At 43.3% G+C, this 18,666-nt stretch overlaps 1 protein-coding gene across 2 annotated transcripts in view; it reads left to right on the forward strand.

The window, feature by feature from the left end:
• The first annotated feature begins 8,033 nt into the window (after window positions 1-8,033).
• The window catches only part of PATJ (PATJ crumbs cell polarity complex component), a 139,293-nt gene continuing 128,660 nt past the window's right edge, over window positions 8,034-18,666 (forward strand). For both annotated transcript variants that reach the window (XM_058809089.1, XM_058809090.1), the window contains exons 1-7: window positions 8,034-8,076; window positions 8,159-8,325; window positions 9,864-10,046; window positions 11,349-11,488; window positions 13,281-13,473; window positions 15,188-15,316; window positions 17,101-17,313. In XM_058809089.1, the coding sequence (XP_058665072.1) occupies window positions 8,055-8,076; window positions 8,159-8,325; window positions 9,864-10,046; window positions 11,349-11,488; window positions 13,281-13,473; window positions 15,188-15,316; window positions 17,101-17,313 (1,047 nt within the window). In that variant the 5' untranslated portion in view covers window positions 8,034-8,054. The remainder of the gene's footprint in view (window positions 8,077-8,158; window positions 8,326-9,863; window positions 10,047-11,348; window positions 11,489-13,280; window positions 13,474-15,187; window positions 15,317-17,100; window positions 17,314-18,666) is intronic.

Below are 18,666 nucleotides of genomic sequence, written 5' to 3' on the forward strand. Positions count from 1 at the left end.
CCACGCTATAGCATTGGCCCACCCGGCAAAATCGCACCTCTGGGTGTCCCTGCTGGTGTCTGGAGTTTGCTGAGAACTTGAATAATGTGTTGAAAAAGCCCAGTAGATGTTAAAGGTCTGACCTGCCAAACCTGGTTAACCCAGACTGATGCATCCCCTGTCATCCAGGTGGGCCTGGTGTGCTGACACTGTGTCCAGCACACCCACTGCAGTCGGATTAAATAAATAAATAAATTGAAAATCTTAACCTGTTTTCACATAAAACTGCATTGTTAAAAATGCTCTGTATTTCAATTTTTAAATAAATACTGAATTCCTGGAGCAGGCAAGCTTTTCATCAGCATTTGCTCTTCACAACGTATTTTGTGGTGATTACAAACCTTCCCCTATTCTCACTAATGTGATGGTTATTAATTGTTTTTCTACTGTAGTTATTTCAGGTTTCTCTGGTGTTTGAAGGCATCAGTTTTCCACTTATGAACTGCTAAGGGATCCTGGAGTGTTTACAGGAGATTGAGAGGTCCTTTGGATTAAACACACCCAGGAAAGGCAACACCACTGTCCCAAGTTTACATCTGCTCAAGAAGCGTTTCCTGAAAAACAAGTAGGGGCCTAAAAGCTGGAAAACCGAACCTAAAAAGCTGGAAAAGCAACTCTGAAATAGTACTGAGGAGAACATCCTTTCTGGAAGTCTTTTGTATTTTCTGGGCATTATTTTGGTGTGTGGTGACTTGTCTGGAGCCTGTCAGTACCAAAGAAGGTACCGGATAGTCCAGGAATCCGTGGAAGTGCGGATTTAAAACATGTGGATGGCTGGCAAAGAGCTCAGCCAGCGATGTGAAATATTGCCATCTAACAGCTTTTGGGGAGATTTCGCATAAACTGAATTGGCAGCCTGGAGTTCAGCGGGCAATGCATGCAAATGAAAATTGATACTCCTCTCAGCGACGGGCAGCAAAAGGGCAGGGCCGGAGCGCGCTCCGGGATGAACTCAGCGCTCAGAGATGGAGACAGAGGTGCACTGATGGGAAAAGTGCCCGGCTCTTCTGTCTGCGGCGCGTCCCTCGCGTGGATAAATACACTGCTCGCTGTTCATCACTGTCAGGGAAATTGTCACTTCTCACGAGCGCCACATTAATTAAAAGTGAGAGTTGGGGCCGGGCAGCTGAGCGCTCAGGATCCTTCGGAAGGGGGATGGAGTGGTGTGTTCTTAGCAAAACACCGCTCAGTGAGACCAAACGGGTGCCAGAACAGGGGAAATCAACCTGAACTCATGAGAAATTGATTTTCAAACCTCCTGTTACCCCGTTCAACCAACGGGGCCGTGTAAGGTCACCAGACGGGCTCATGAAACTGTGTAGCACAATAAAAATTCTATTTATCAACTGACCATTTTATGTGTGTATATATAATTTTAGTAAGTCAGCAGACTAATGTACAGGTTTCAGAAAGCACACAGAGTTCACACAGTTAATTTCAACTAAAATGGTGCCTGCTCACTATTTTGTGACTAGCAGGAGGAGAATTTTGTTTCTATTGCCATCCTGGACAGTGTTCCATGTCTTGGAAGCCACAGTGACGTTGTGTGTGTGCTTTGGGGTGCTGTGGGGGAATCCCTTTACTCCATCCGAGTTTTCCTATGTTTTTTTTGCCATTCCTTTTTGTGAAGTGGTGGGGGCTGCGCTGCTGAGGCTGAGAAGGGCATATTATTATAAAAATGTTATTTTACCCATATTAGATTCACCTGAATCTACACCCCTGTGTCCAAAGGGAGCAGAGCCCTCACACCCAGCCGGCTCTGTGGGGAGTTCAAAACACAGAATCACGGAGTATCATTGAGGCTGGGCACCGATGCGCTGCAAATAAGTGAAAAATAAGCTTTTCTTTAATATTTACACACGCGGTTCGCCTTCACTGGGGAGGCTGGAGGCAGATCCAAGCTACGGCGGGTCAGGCTCACCTAGAAACAGACTAGAAAGTGAATTTCGGCTGTGACCCGCAAGCGCTGCACTTCCCGCGGCGGCCGGCGCCCGTGTCCCGGCGGAGCGCGGGGCCGGGAGGGGCCGGGCCCGGCCGTCCCTCGGGAGGCGGCTCTCCTGCCGCGCCGCCCCGGCTTCCTGCGCCGCAGGTGAGCCGGGATCGCCCCTCGCTTCCCCTTCCGCCCAGGTGAGCGCCGCCGGCCATCCCCGCTCCCCGAGCTCCCCGCAGCCCGCCCGCAGGTACCGCGGCCGCCCCGGGCATGGCACGGATGGGCTGGGGTGGGATGGGGTGGGAGGGGGGCATGGGCAGTCGGCGTGGACTAGGGGTGAATTCCCCTTTGGCTCACCGGGTGATATGTGTGCGTGAAAATATAAAAGGGATAAAACCTGTGTTTATGTGTGACGAGTATTGCGACCTGCCAAGAGGATGGAGCTGGGCTCTGCCCGCTGGTGCCAAGCAATAGTACAAGAGGCGGTGGGTAGGAACTGATGCTCAGGAAGTTCTGCTGGATGTGAGGATGAACTTTTTTCCTGTGAGGATGGCAGAGCACTGGAATTGATTGTCCAGAGTGGGTGTGGAGTTTCCCTCACTGGGGGCATTCCAGAACCATCTGCACTCAATCCTGTGCCTTGTGCTCAGGGATGGCCCTGCTTCAGCAGGGAGGTTGGACCAGATTACCCAGCCGTGTTTCCTTCCAACCTGACCCATGCTGGAATTCTCAAAGGGTTTCCAACCATCTCCTGCTTCCAGAGCCAGCGCTGTGAACAGCAGCTTGGCCAGTCTAGCCATGGCCAGGATACCAGCCTGCACTCATCCAGAGCTCCCATGTGAAATCCCTTCTGGCACCGGGGACCTCAACAAGTCCCTGAGAGCCTGGTATAGACAGGGCAGGGCTTTGTGACTCCTCATGGCAGCCAAGGGCTCTCCATGGCTCTGGAGCCATCCTGGTGCTGTGTTGTTGTGCAAACAGTTCCCATTGCTCAGAAAGGCTGGCACAGGGGGAGGAGAGCAGGGCAGTAACACACACCTGTTGCAACACTTCCCATCCAGGGCCTGTCAGCCCAGGGATTCTTAGCAGAGCAGGTTTTTACTTTGTTTACGGGTGGTTAATGGGAACACAGTTCTTCCGCATTCCTTTATGATTCGTGACCCTTGGAAGTTCAGCGTGGTTCCAGGTCTAACAGCTCTGTTCCCTGTGAAGTGATTTGTTAGTTGTGCACACTGTCATCAAAGTACCTAGGATTTATTGAGAATGACAACATTTAGGTACTGGGGATGAGTTTTCCATGAGAACAGGCTTCTGAGACCATGTTTCTGCCTGGTGGAGAGCAGCTTTGGCATGAGCTCTAACTTCTGTCAGACAGCAGAGAACCCACACCGATGCTTCCCTGGAGGCTGAAGTCCACAGGAATTCAGGTTCTGCTTGCTAAAGCTCCCATGCCTGCAGAGTGAGTGAGGCTCCTGTTGATCTGCACCAAGACTGGTAATCACAGGTGCAGAATGCTGTGTTTTCTTCACTTTCCTCCTCCTGTAGTCACTAATCATGTGTAAAACTCAGCCTGCCCACACAGTATTTTCTTTATTTTCAACAATATTTAGCTCTGACCCACTACACCTTGGAGATGTGTGGTGTATCAGTGTTCAGGTACTCACAGAACTATTCAATTTTTTTCCTTCTGTCAAGTGCCTGGAGCACTCAGTGTGTGCTCAACAGCATTTTTGTAAATCCTGCAGCGTTGCAGAGAGTACAGGTGGTTTCAGAGGAAACCACAGTGTGTATGTGCTGTGCTTGGTCTGACTGAATTTTTCTGTACAGTGTAAGTAAAACTGAGCAAAACACATGTTAGAGTAGTGGTTTTTCACAGTATGGAGTCACTTGATGGCGTGCAAACTATAAAATTTTGGATATCTGAAGTTCAGCTGATGGCATGTTAGGACAATTTAGGATTAAGATCACACTAACAAATGCTGGTTTCCCTTGCTTTTGCTTTTATCAACTTTTAAACTGAATTTTTCCGAGTCAGAGGTCTCTGTGATGAGGAGGATGATATGCACTGTATTAGTCACTCACGATAACAGGGCCAGGAAGAATTCCAACTGCATTAGTGCAGAAAGGTGACTTTGGATTGGGATGAGCCCTTTGGCTGCTGAGGCTGGTGGTGTTAGAAGCCTTTAAGAAGCAGCAGCAGTTAGTCAGGCACTTGTGGGCATTAATATCCCCAAAGTTTCCAGCCAGGCTGAGTGGGGAGAGCATCCCATAAGGCTGGACTTTTCCTGGAGGGATGCAGGTTGTTGGAGGCTCAGTTAAAGGATGTGGGGCAGAGGTGGCTGTGTGTAGGTGGGGAAAAGGGGGCAGAAGAATCTCTGCTGGCTGAACTGGGCCCTCCTCCAGCAGCAAAGCCTCAATTTGCAGCTTCCAGCAGCCCTTTGTGGAGGGCAGCTGTTTGTCAAGGCTGCTGTGGGATGTTGGGATGCCGTGCTCCCCTCTGGCTCTGGGATGTGCCAGGGCTGAACATCTCCATGCAAGTGGCAGGGGGGTGATGGCAATGGAAGACTGAAACCTTTCAGCTCTTCTGATGACCCTCTGCTGGCACCAGCATGGGGGAATTCCTCTTTCCTTGTGCTGCTTTTGAAGAAGATCCAAGTCTTGGGATTCCGCACAAACCCTTCTGAAGCTTTCCCACTCCCTCGGATGTGTTGGGGTCAGCTCTCAGAAGTGAAGACAGTGGAACCCCAGTTGGATGCTGTCCTGGGTTACAAAGCCCTCAACCTCCTGAAATTCATAATTTTCTCAATGATTTTATGGTTGTGCTGGAAGTTGTGACATAAATGTTGAGCTGAGGTTTCCAGTAGGATGAATAAGCATCCATAGGAGTTGGAGACTGGAGCTGGGATCTGGAGTGCACTAACTGATTTTAACAGGACAAACCAAAGTGTTTTGCATCATTCTTCAAAACTAATGCCTAGGAATGGACTTTCTAATATATCAACTGTTTGCTGACACTCTGCCTGGACTTAGAGTGCATTTGGAAAATGTTTAATGATAAATAGTTTGGGCTCTTAAACAGTGATATCAATAATACCTGGAGTTGTGAGTTTCTCTGGTGCCCAAAAGCAGATCTTAGAGACCAGTCCTCAGCTATCCATGACTTGAAAACTCTAAATTAGTTTGGATTTTCAGAGATCCCTTCACACCAGAAGGAGCTGTTTGCTTTAATTTTTTCCTTCCCACTCTCTTATGGAAGAAAAGAGAATAAAGAAATACTGAGTGTGGTTTTAACATATTGTACCAAAAAAAAAAAATATCACTAAAAAACCATTGCAAGCTGTCTGGAGGCCAGCTCTGATCATGAGGAACCCCAAAGTGCTGTGTAAACTTGAACTGTTATTCAGTTATATCAGCTGAGATCCACTTGGGCATCCACTGGCACAAGTGGCTCTTGGGGACACTTCTTGGAGCAGCTCAAGCAAGAAGCTGAAACTTTCTTTAATTTTTTAAAATTTACTTTGGTTTTTTTGGTCTCCTGTTTTGTACCTCCTTCTCCAGGGAACTTCTGCCTCGATGCAGCCAATATCTCTTACCTATAATTCTTCTCCTTAAATGTAAATCTCGTTTTCTCAGGTCATTCCCCATTGGATAACTGCTGTTGTTACACCCTCAGCAAAGGAAAAAAAAAATATTAATTTTGAGGATGGTTAGCTCAGCACTTGGAGGCTGTTTTGGGTTAGGGATGGATGTGTCTGGTGGTGCAGTTTGGTGCTGCTGTGAGGTGTGGGCACATCACCCTGTCCCCTCTTGTCCCCCTCCTGCCAGAGCTGACTGGGCACAAAGCTCACCCCACCCAAACGTGAAGGATTCTTTCTGAGTGTTTAGCTCCCTGTTCCAGCTCACTGTGGGATCAGATGGAAAATGGAAAGGGATTAATAAATGCACAAAAGAGGGCTGGGGAGCTGGTCTGGCCTCTTGGCTTTGGCTATTGGGTGGTTGTGCTGTTGGTTATTTCCTGCCATGCTGGATTTCTTCTCTGGGTTTAATCTCTTCCTCTCCCCATTGCTGGGTTAAAGGTGTTTCAAGGCACTTTTCCTCCCAGGAGTTATTTTCCTTGCCTTTCTCCTTTTGGTTCGCTCGCTTTCCTTTTCTAACTGCTGATGAGAGGTAGAAAAACAGAGGAGCAGAGCGAATGGAGGGAAGTTAAACGGGGAAGAAAGAACAAATTTCCATATTCTTTGTCCTGATTTGTTAGGGTTCATGCTGTATTTTCAGTCGAGGAGGTTAAGTTTTGTCTTCTGGGTTTGATGAAGGCTCAGGAGTGTGTAAGGAAATGGTGCTTTTTCATCTGCTCTTCAGAATCAGCTCTCAGCACAGAATCAGAGGCTGCTGTGCTCTCAGAAGCGTTTTACTTCGAATGGAAAAGAAAATAAAGCTGCAGCACTTCCAAAAGTGCAGATGCATTCCTGAAAATCTTTCAGGGGGTTGTGTGGCTCTGCTGCTTCAACTCTTGCTACGAGTTTGATTTAAAATGACCTCCTAAATCTGTTAGGAGTCTTGCAAAGAGGCTCGTTCTGCCTGGCCCTGGGTGGAAACCGCACAAAGGCACCGAGCTCTGCAGGAATTCCTGCAGGAGCCAGAGCTGCTGGCATGTGCACAGGAAAGGGTGCATAAATCTGAAATTGTGGTTTGTGACACGCCTCCATCCCCTGCTTTTTTTCCAATGAGGTAAATCAACTTAACCTGACTCTGCAGGAGAAGGAATGCTGCTCACCTGCATAATTAATATTTTGGTAAATAGAACAGTGTCCTCCCAGAATTCCAGGTGTTTTCAGTGAGAGCAGAGAGAGTGTCAGGGCTGAAAGGGTCAGAGGTCCTGCTGGGAGAGAGCCCCTGGAATGTGCTGACCCTGGTGTCACGTTCACCACGTGCCCCTTGCTCCTCTTGAACTGCAAGACTAAAAAATAAATAATAAGCTTTTATATAGAGAGAGAAATATGGCTAGTCTTGTTCCAAAATAATTCCAAATATATTATTCTGGAATTACACACTTATAAACTGGATAGAATTAAAATTATGTAAATTGTGCTGTTAAATGGCTGACTTTTTTCAGAAGAGCTTGTACTAAGTGAAGGAAACTTGCTTGGTAGAGCTGCCTTGATAGATTTCAGAATGACAGGCTCCACATCAACTTAATAACATGCAAGCAAGGGTACAAATTTATCATCTCTGCTAATTGCAAGTCTGTTGTTTTTATACTGCCATCTAGGCCTCAGCCCCTGTTGGAGACCTGTTCTGTTTGGCACTGTGGAGGGGCTTGATAAAGGATATTCTGCTCCTTAAAAGCTTAAAAAAGAATATTTTGCTGTTCATGTATGTAGAAAAGAGAAAGGCAAACACCTGCAGGAGAACAGGCTTCCTTCACCTGTTGTATATCACGCTGTTATTAGAACAGATCTTCCTCAGGAATGTGTTGGAACAGGGATTAATATGCCAAATTTTGGGCTTTAATTCTGTGCTGTCCCATGAGTGAACTTCACTGTTTTATGGGGAAACACAAAGTTTCACCTATATTGCCATCCAGAATGTTGGAAAACTCTCTACAAATGATCTGACGAATACTGTCTACAAATGATCAGGTGGAAAATATCTTCTAAATTATAGGTAGATTTTAGCTCTGTGCATATCTGTGAAGATCACAACTTTAATGTCAATATTCAAAATAATTTGCTTGAACATGTCTGTCTCAGTTTTCAGTTTTCCTTTTCAGTTTTTTTTTTCATAACCTGCATTTTTATTCATGTTTGGAAGAGTTGTTCATATTCCTTCCTGTGTGTGAAAGAAAAGCACATGGAACAAGGAAAAAATTTTGGATGTGATGAGGCTATGTTGAGAGCTTTGTTAAATACTTGGGGTAAACAACAGGGGTAGTAGTATTTTTTTAATGAAATTTCTTGTAGTTAGCATGGTATTATTTCATTTATCAAGTGTTACTGATCTGTTTCGATCTATCAGTAATTAATTTGATTTTTTTTTTTTAATCTCAGCCAGGTTATTCCGATCAATCCCAAAAGCACCCCTCAACATGCCAGAAAATCCAGCAGCAGGTAGGTGGTCTGAAAATGATTCTTTTTGCTGAGCACTGATCCAGGCAGCTCCATTCCTAACCTGGCCTTGTCTGTGGTGCAGATAAGCAGCAGGTGCTGCAGATCCTGGATCGGCTGCAGGCGAAGCTGCAGGAGAAAAGGGATTCCCAGCACCAGGAGAACCTGGCTGTCCTCAGGAACACCCTCAGGAGCCCCCTGTTCAACCAGATCCTGACTCTCCAGCAGTCCATCAAGCAGCTGAAGGAGCAAGTGAGTGTGAAATTACTGCTGTTGGTGTGGCGGTGACTCTGGGCCAGTGGAGCTTGGATCAGCGTGTGTTAACGAGGGTGCTCTCGTTAATAAGCCGTAACCTGGTGCTAGTGAGTGTTGGGCCTTTTCTTTATTCTGTGTCTCAGAGGCACTGCTGAAATGACAAGTGGTTTTGCAACCAGGAGGTCATGGGGCAATGTGCTTTGAAAGGGATGCAGGACAGGCGGGGTTGTGTTGGAAAGAAACATCTGCAAAAGACATCAGCTGCAGTGTTTGGAGTCCTGAGCAGTGTTGGAACTGGGATCCTTTGTTTTTCACTGCAGCTAAGTGCTGTTTATCAGCCCACTGGCAGCATTTTTTCCTCCCTAAAAGACAGCATCGCTTAGTTCCTGTTAATTTTTACAAGAATGCTTAACCTGCTTTGGCAAGTAACGTGTAGAAAACCCAGCCTGAAGATTTGCCAGGCTCTGATGCAGCTGTGCCCAAGCGAGTTTTAAAATGACTTGGCTTCAGCAGAGGTTGGAACTCGTGTGGTTTGGTTTGTGAAGCCAAGTGACACTTGATTTTGTGCACATGGGCATGGACAGGTCTCACCCTGCAGCTAAGTTAAAATCATCGGCAAACTCAAAACCAGGGAGTGACCAGCAGGGTGGGTGTCAGGGGGACAAAGGTGTCCCTTGCCAGGTGTATTGCAGGTGTTCCTGGCCTGGTGGTGGCTGTGCCATTCATTATCCATCCTTCCTGAGTTCCAGAAATGCTGTATCCCTTCCTTCCAAGGCTTGGATGCACTCCTGCAGGCTGTTAAACACATGTATGAAAATGCAAATGTATCCAAGAAGTGGCTGTGACATAGTGGGGTTTGTGTTTGGAATGTTCAGGATTCTCGTATCTAGAAAATTTGGGTTTTCTTGAAATTCTGTATAAGCGTGGGCAGCTTCATTCAGGATGGGATTTTCTAGTTTGTTTTGTCACACCGGGAATATTTTTCATTTCTTCATTATCAGTGAGGACTAGAAGTGCAAGTTCCAGCAGAGATAACATGTTCAGTGGTAGTTTGTACCCTAGGCTCTCCTTGGGGAGGGGATAATACAAACCAGGCCTCAGGCTCCTGAATGACTCAAAACACTTGAATTTTTGTGCCAAAAGTTTTATACAGGTTTCCCTAACAGTTGGAGCAGTGCTTGAGAGCCTCTTTAGGGTTTGGTGCTTTTGCATGTGTTGTTTCTGGAATATCAGGGTGAAAAGAGGGTAAAGGGCAGAGGAGAAGCATGAAAGAAACAGAGAAAAATGAGTGGAGTAGAAACACAGCTGAAACATTCAGGGAACTCCTGAAAAACATTTAAATTTTATAGGGTAGCTTGGTTAGAGATTATGTATTAACACTGTCTGATTTGTACAGGTGACTATATTTGTGTGAATGGGCAAATATGAACACAGGTTTTTTTGCTCCTTGGGCAGCCTGCACATAAAATGGTATTTGTGGAAAACCCTTCTTTTGTTTTCAGTAGCTGTTCCACACCTCTGCTCATTCTCAACAGCTCAATTACATGCCTCCCGACCGCTCGGTGGATTTCGATTTTACCAAGAGGGGGCTCTTGGTGTTTGCTGACAAATCAGTCACTGCTGGGACACCTTGCACTTCACCTGCACCCAGGGCATCAGCCTTCACTCCAAACCTGCCAGTTAATGAATTTAACATGATCATCCAGCAAATGGCAAAGGTAAGGCTCTAAGGTTTAGTGAACCAAACTTTTCTTCATTTTGGAGCATTTCACTCTGCTTTTTTTGTTGTGTGTCTGGAAGCGTGGTGCCTCCTAACCAGGAGAGAGTAGAAGTGTTGAGAACTTTTCCCTCTGGAAGATAATGTCAGCAATAGGAAGTGGCTTGGTGGCTTGTTTTGTTTTTTTAACTTCCATTGCCAATTTTCTGTTTTACTTTCTACCAAACACACCAACGTAGTAAGGAAGTTTCAGCTGCCAGAAAACATTTTTGGTATTTGATGACACTTAATTGAAAATGGACATTTTCAGCAGAAAGTTGTTTTGATGGAGGCACTTGTTTATCAAGTACATTTTAAATTGGAAATGTACCAACTTTATGAACAGTGCAAAGGATTAAAAAAACCTAGCATGCAATATTTTATTTAACTCTTTATTTATTATGTCTTAACATTGCCAGGCAGATGCAGATGTGCCAAATTCCTTAAGAATTTGTGCAGGTGCAGACATCTACCCATGTGGGATTGGCATTTATGCCACAAATGTATTGTTCTCTGTTATTTTGAACCATTAATTTAATTGCTTAGTCATGCCTTTCTGTATTAAGTAACTGTTGCTAATTGACTACCTTAATGTAGCTGTAATATTTTGAGCATTGCTCTTCTCATTAGTGTGTCATTAACTCATCAGAGATAAGATTTAGCAGTAAAGGCTGCACCTTATTTGGAATAAAAGAGCTGTGATAGCAGTGCATTCTCCCAGTAATATTTCCCAGTAAACAACCCCAGCAATTTTGTATTAGAACTGAAAAGCAGGCAGTTGCAAAAGCAAACTTTTTTTAGCATTAAGTGTGAAGCTGCAGGGAGGGCGAGGAAATTATTTTCTTTATTTAAAAGCTGCAGCCTTTTGAATGCACACCTAAAAATCAGCATTAAAAGCAAGGGGAACCAAAAGACAAGTAATTTAGTTTAGCCATACAGCATTTCCAGAAATCCCAAATATATTGCTCTAGACAGCACTTCGTTCATAGTTTTCATCCAGTTTGGAATTCATCTCATAATGTGAATGAAGTGTGAAAGCAGCTCTTAAATTCCCTGAGGTTTCAGAACCTGAGTGCTTGCATATCCAATACGTTGCCATATTAAAAATAATAAATGGAGGAGCTTTTATAGAAATAACATATTCAGTATTTTGCCTTTGTTTAGTCTTAGGAGGGGAATAATTCTCCCAGCGTTCGTAAATTTTCAACTAGCTCATTCTGTTGCATTGAAAATTAGTAAATCATTTTATCTTCTGTTTTATTAGGGGAGACAAATAGAATCAATAACGATTGATAAACCTTCTGTTGGAGGGCTTGGATTCAGCGTGGTTGCCCTTAAAAATCCCAGCCTGGGAGAAGCTGGTATCTTTGTCAAGGAAGTCCAGCCAGGAAGCATAGCTGACAGGTGAGATCTTCATAATTGTGCTGGAAAATTGTATTTTCCATGGAGGGAAAAGTCATGACCTTCAGGTTGAAAACTCAATCAGAATAACATGTTTGTCTGGGTTATCTGGTGGGATATTTTGGTGGTGGTGGAATCTTGAATTCTGGCTTTTCAGCTGAAAGGGACTCATGTTTTGAGGATCAGGTTTTCAGATGAGTTTTAAATTTCCGAGCCATTCGTAAATGTAATTTCCAGAAAACATGACTCACTTTAGAGAATCTTGAGTCCTGATTAAAAAAAACAAAAGAAAACTCAGAAAAGAATACAAAGAAAATAAAAATTGGATTCCGTTTTCATTTTTATGCATTGTGTCACTGAAGGATTTAATTTTTTTTCCTTTATTTATGTGCCTCTGACAATGCCCTATTTATAGTTGGTTTTACTGTTTGTTTCCTGTGTAAATTTAGATCCACTCCTCCCAACAGATCCCTGCACAGATGTCATCCTAGAATCGAGGCTTCAGGCAGTTTCTTCCTGTATTGTCTGTGGGTTTTCACCCAACAACAAAAGACAGAGCAATCCTTTAAAAATAAAACGCGATTGTAAAACCACAAGAGTTGGCATGAGACAAACGCAGTGCTTGGAATTATGTCTCAAGAAAAATGTGTCTAGATTTCAAGTCATTGGTGTCACTTTTTAAATAACACATGTCAGGAAGTGCCAACGCAGGATGACAAAAAGAGTGGGGAGAGGTTGGAATGATAATGGCGATGGGCCCGCAGAGAACACACCAGAGAACTCTTAAAGAAAAGCATATTAAGGCTCTTTCAAAGTGGAGACAGATGGACTGATCCGGATGTCAGAGGAGGGTGAATATCTCACTTTAGGATTTGATGACCTGCTGCTCACTTTCTTTGATGAGAGAATCTGAAATATGGTTAGTGCTCGAAGAAAGTGATTTCTGGGAAACGTCTTAAACGTGGCACGACAAAAAGGAAGTTTCAAATGCCTTAGTTAAGATGTGCAGTTACATTGTTTGGGAGTTTATAAATTTCCCCAGCATGCTTCCCATTTTGCTTCTGAGACAAGATCTCCTGGAGACTTTTTTGGATTCCTACAGAGCTTTGAAGGCAGTGTCTGTCTATGTAACAGTTTGGTCTCGTGCTCAGAATGAATATTTAACAAAGGAGATGAGTGATGGTTTCTCTCTTGTCACAAATCTAAATTCATCACTGGGGTGAATTAACTGTGAAATTTATATTATCTCAAGGTAGCAACTGAACTGCGTGTTGCTCCAAGAAAGTTTCACGTCTGAAGCTTGATACTATAAATTTTAAGTAAAATATAAATATGCAGCACATCAATCTTTAGAATAAATAGTGATACAAAACAGCATCAAAGCCTGGGTTGTGGGATCTTAGAGATGGCATCATAATGAAGTGCTAAACATAATGAAGAATAGTTCCTACTTTATTGTGTAACTACAGAAATACTTTCTTCTGCTTTGTAGTTCAATATAATCAAGAAAGTATAAGGGAACTGCAAATAAATTTTGCACAGAAGCAGAGTAAAGAAGTGAGCAAATTTCTGTGCCATGACAAAGCTGAAGCAAAATGTGGCTGGGCAGTTTGGAGCAGTGTGGGTAGAATGGAGTGTGTAAGCTGGTGAAGGCCCCCTAATAAGCAGATTTTTAAAGCACATAAACATTTAACCTTGCAGGACTGTGTGTTTTTCCTGTTCACATTTCAGTTGCAGGAGCCTGACGTGAAGTCACTGTGCCGCGTTAAAAAATTGCTTTCAATGTTTTGTTCAGGGATCAAAGGCTGAGGGAAAATGACCACATACTGGCCATTAATTGCACGCCATTGGATCAGAACATTTCCCATCAGCACGCCATTGCCCTCCTCCAGCAATCCACAGGATCCCTGCATCTGGTGGTGGCTCGGGAGCCACTTCAGGGGAACAGCAGAGCTGCCTTGCTCAGTGATGTAAATCCACCTGAGACTGTGAGTTCTTGCAATACTGTCCAAATCAGATTTCGAGCTGGGCTGCATTTTTATTTTTTAATTATTTTTTTTTTTCTCCAGTGGCTCTGAAGGGTTTGTGTTATCAAGAGGGATTTTTTACTTTAATCAGATTTTGTGTGTGATAACATTTCATTTAGAGTCACCATGCAGTAAGCACAGAGCTTCCATTGCAAATCTGTGTGGTGGAGTTGTTATAAAACAGATCCTGGGTTTTTATGGGATAGCAGAAACTTTAGTGGATCACCATATTCTTATCAGCAGGGTCTGTTCAGCACAGGCTGATTGGAGCATTTTATGAGAATACCCAGCTGAAACCTACTTGTGCTCAGCAATTAAAGATGCTCTGATTACCTCTTAAAAGAGAGTAAACATAACCTGCCATGAGCACTGCTTGGAACAGCCCAACCAATTTAAACTGGCACTGCTCACACCAAAAAAAGCCTTGTCTTTGTTTTAAAAAACAAACACAATTTATCTGTTAAAGAACCTCTCAATCCCTGTTTATTTATCAGCTTGGGGCTTTTTTGGTTTTTTGTTTTTTTCCATCTGCAAATTTCAGTGATTGGGAAGCCTTTTGTTTTTGTGACAAAGGAGAGCTTATCACTGGGACATGTAATAAACCAGGGCTGAACTTCCATCTGTGTTCCACCCATATGGTCCAGGTGGCTTCCCTGAATTCGGACAAACTGCACACCTAAATCCAGGGATTGCAATATTGGAATCTGAATTTATTATGCTAGTAGATTCTGATGAAAATCTGGGTAAAAGCAGTGTTTTTCCTTATTCTTAGCAATTATTTCCCTCATGATTATTACAGAGGTAGTGAAATCTGAAGGTTTTAGTGGATAATCAATATTGTTTATTACGCTGAAAATTTTAAAGAATTAAATTTTAACTGCTTTTTCATTGAAAGATCTGCACTGAACAGACTAACAAAATATAATACAAATATATATCTCTGCAGGGGGTCTTTAAACTTCTTTTATGATATTTAACTGGCTTTGGCAAAGATTTTCAGTATGCTAATAAATCCTTTATTCACAGAAGACTTAAATCTGCCTACTTTGCTCCATTTGGGCCTGTATGAGATATTAATCTGACAGAAACATTGGCTGGGTTTGGGTTGCTTAACAGCTTTGTTATTTTCAGATTGTCTTGTAGAACATAAGGTCATGGTGGAGTGTAGCTTAGAAATTTGCTTCCAATCCAGTATGGCAGAATATTGTGCTGTGCTATTAATTCAGTGCTGAATGGGGGTGTTCAGAGTGTGTAAGTGAAACAACAGAAATGAGAATTTGGGCAAGGCTGAGTGAAAACCGGGCCAGTGCAAGCTCCTTGCCTCTGTTTTTCCCTCTTGTTTGCAGTACTCTGGATTTATGAAAAAACCAAAAGGATGCTTTTCATTTTGGCAGGAAAACCTTAAAATTGCTTTTTCTTAGTCAAGCTTTTTTTTTTTTTCCCCTGGTATCCTGTTACCCTGAGAGTGGAGGACAGAAAGAAATGCGTGTTCAAAAACAGATGAGAGAAATCCCACTGCGTGTTTATGGGGAAATGGAGCTGAGTGAACAGAATCCCACAGATCCTCCAGCCTGTGGGGTGGAGACAGAAAACCGCTCTGATTAATTCTCCTCCTCCTCCCCGCTGCAACAATCAAATGGTCAAAATTAAAATCTCCTGTTTTTATTAATTGCAGATTCACTGGGGCCACGTCGAAGACGTTGAGCTGATTAACGATGGCTCGGGATTAGGCTTTGGAATTGTAGGAGGAAAGTCGAGTGGAGTAGTTGTAAGAACAATTGTTCCTGGGGGATTAGCAGATCGGGTAATTTGTTATATTATGTCACTTCTTGTTTGATTGCAAAGTGTAATTAACCGCTTCTGACAGTCTTAAAATAAACTAATATACTTCAACAAAGGGAAGCTGGTAGCATCAAAGTCTGAATGCCAGCACGTGCTTCATAAATAAATAAAGGTTGAAGGTATGATTGAGGAAAAAGTCAGCACCTGATATAAATTAAGCTGTTCCTCAGACAAGATTTGGCTTTTGTAACTTTGTTGAACGTGCAAAAATTCTGAAAAGTTGCCTGATATTTGGCACAGTTTGCAACATCTATGGGGACAAACTCTCCCAGTGAATTGTCAGGCAAGAAAATCTGCCCTCCCAAAGTCACTGCAATGCAGGATTCAGTTTAGAGATTGAAAATGTCCTATTTTCAGTGGGTTTCAAGATTTGGCTTTTGTGACATTGTTGAACATGCAAAAATTCTGAAAAGTTGCCTGATATTTGGTATTTTCGGCCCTGGTCAGTCTGGGGCAGGATGAATTCTCTGTAGAATTTGGCACATTTTGCAACACCCCTGGGGACAAACTCTCTAAGTGAATTCTCAGGCAAGAAAATCTGCCCAACCAAGGTCACTGCAATGCAAGATTCAGTTTAGAGATTGAAAATATTTTTAATATTTTCAGTGGGTTTCAGTGGAGGGGGGTTTGATCCCTGCCTTGCAGCCTGACCAGTTCAGGGACACGCTTATGTTTGGTGCAGATCCTTTTGAAGTTGCACAGTTTGCACCCCTGATTGTTTGTCTTTAGAAAGTCAGTGCTAAGTATTGCTGCATTTCAGGGCTAGAACACTTGCAGTAACCAAACAGATTCAGATTTTTCAATCAAATTTGGTCCTGATAAGTTAAAATATCTAAGGACCAGAACCCCTGCAGACAAAAGAGAGAGGCAAAAGTAGCTCCTCTAGTACAGGATGGAATAAAAGCTGGGAATTTGGAGAGCTTTATTGGAAAATGTTGGCTTTTTCTCAACCATCTCCCTCTGAACCTGCCGTGTATAAATGAGTATATTTTAAATTTTTGTCTAGCACCTGTTTTGCTGTAAGGAATAAAGTGTTTTGGCTATGAAGCATGTAAGCTAAGAGCTCACCACATCATTCTCAGCTGAATGAGACATCATTAAGAACATGTGAAATAATGAGGCATGTACATGCTAAAATTGGATGAGTTTGTAAATGAGTTTGAGTTGGTTCTGAGAATAACTCTGTGATTGCTGTATAAATCAGTGCACTAAAGGTGGCGGGGCTGTGCTGATCAATACCAGCTGAGAATTTGGTGCTAGAAGTTCCTGCTTGTGATGGGAACGATGATGTAGGTCATAAATCATAATTATCAGGTAAATAATTGATTGTGTGGAGTCTTGTTACCTTCAGTGGATTTACTCACTGAAGTTGGAGAATATAGAAGTATGAGGGAAGAACTCTGTAAAAAACTCCTAAATCAAAATGCTGTGCTTATATTCTAACTCCTACCTGACGAGGAGTATTCTGTGAAAACAGAACACACAGCAATCTGTGAGATTATAAAACATTGTTGCTGCCTGTTTTCTCCTAAATGAGCAAAACAGTGGGAAAAACAGCCCATAACTGTGCAAGCAAGTCCTTGAGTTGTTCAAAATGTTGCCACGGCGGTCATTTTTCCTGGCATTTTCTCCCATTGGTTCCCATGGCCGTGAGGATGCCCCTGTGCACAGTTTCAGCTTTGTGATGGAACAGATACTTTGTGCACGGACTGGAAACACTTTCTGCCATTTGGTTTGCCTTTGAAGGACGGGAGGCTGCAGACGGGAGACCACATCCTGCAGATTGGAGGGACCAACGTGCAGGGCATGAGCAGTGAGCAGGTGGCCCAAGTGCTCAGGAACTGTGGGAATTCTGTCAGGATGATCGTGGCCAGGGAGCCCAAGTGTGAATTCATGGAGGCTCCCCCTGCTCCCCTCAGCTGGCCAGTCAGCACACTGCCTTCCCTTCCAAATGGAAATGTGAGTATCTGCTGCTTCCCTGGGATGTTTTTAAGTGTGTTTGTGGCTTGTGATCAGAAAGGAAGGAGAGAACAGAGAGTTCTTGAGCGCTAAAGTGCTCCTCCTCTCTTGAGTTTCCAGATATACGCTTGTGTTTAAGTGGTCATTATTGCAGCTCTGCCTTCTATAACTTTCCCCCTTTTTCCTCTATCTTATTAATACCTATAATCTTGGGATTGGAATGACCAGCTTTACAGAATTTATTTCAGAGTGGCTGATTTAATTACCAAGACCATAAACATTATTGATAAGTGGTACTTTCAGTTCTTCTTCCTAGCTCGTTGCATTTTTTCTAATCAATCATTTGTAAGTGGATTTAAAACTGGACTGTGAATTTCCCTAAGTCTGAAATCCAGAGAGCCACACCAGAATTATTCAGCACAATCATCTTTTTATGAAACATAAGTGTAATGTTTTCATAGTCTACGCTACTGCCTGTGATAGGAAATATATCTAAAAATTTTGAAACTTGTTTTAGCAAATCTTATCATGGTCATATCAAAGTCTCTTGTTTTTGAAGTCATTCTTTTCAGTTTTGAGTAATTAAAATCAACAAATGCTACACTAAGTGTACAGTAGGTCTCGAAACATAAACAAAGCTGTGCTTGTGTACCATCTGCTGCTACTGTGCTGCTTAGATTTAGGTGTAGAATCTGAGTAGCCTTTTCTTTCTTGTTTGGTTTCTTGAATATGAGTGGAGAGAGCTGTTTTTTTTATTTTTTTTTTTTTTTTTTTTTTTCTGAAGCACTGTTTTTAAAGGTCAGAGTAGAAGTCACTTTGCTCCGAACTCGCCCCTTTGCTCGCTGGGCACAGTCACTGCAGAGGCAGATTTGTGTTTTACATCCCTGGGAAAGTGCTGTGGCTGTGTCAGGCAAGGATTCTGGGTCCCTCTCGAGCTCCTTTTCTCCCCAGGGTTCCCCAGGAGGGATCAGTGCAGGGTCCAGGAGCTGGGAGGGGTGATCTGCATCCCTAAGGCTGCAGTCTGAGCACTGGGATTCTCCAATATTTCACAAGAGGCTCTCCAAGGGAATCAGCATTCTTATGAGGCCCTTCTTTCCTGACTGGATCATATTTTCCAGGGCCCATATTAGGGGAAAAATAAATTTATTGTTTTGGTAGTGGTCATAGTTGTGTTTCCTCCACACAATTCTGTTTTTCTCTCTTCCCGTTGCCACTGATCAGCCCTGAGCACTGTAAATGCTGCAGGTTTTCTAAAATGTGATTCTTTCTCAGTGTCTTTTCAGTGTCCTTCCTGTTCCTGCTATGCAGTTTAGAGGGGGGAAAAATCATTTCTGAACTAAATAGTGCCTTCAT

This window comes from Ammospiza caudacuta, chromosome 7 (genome assembly GCF_027887145.1).
Source record: "Ammospiza caudacuta isolate bAmmCau1 chromosome 7, bAmmCau1.pri, whole genome shotgun sequence".
Classification (NCBI taxonomy): domain Eukaryota; kingdom Metazoa; phylum Chordata; class Aves; order Passeriformes; family Passerellidae; genus Ammospiza; species Ammospiza caudacuta.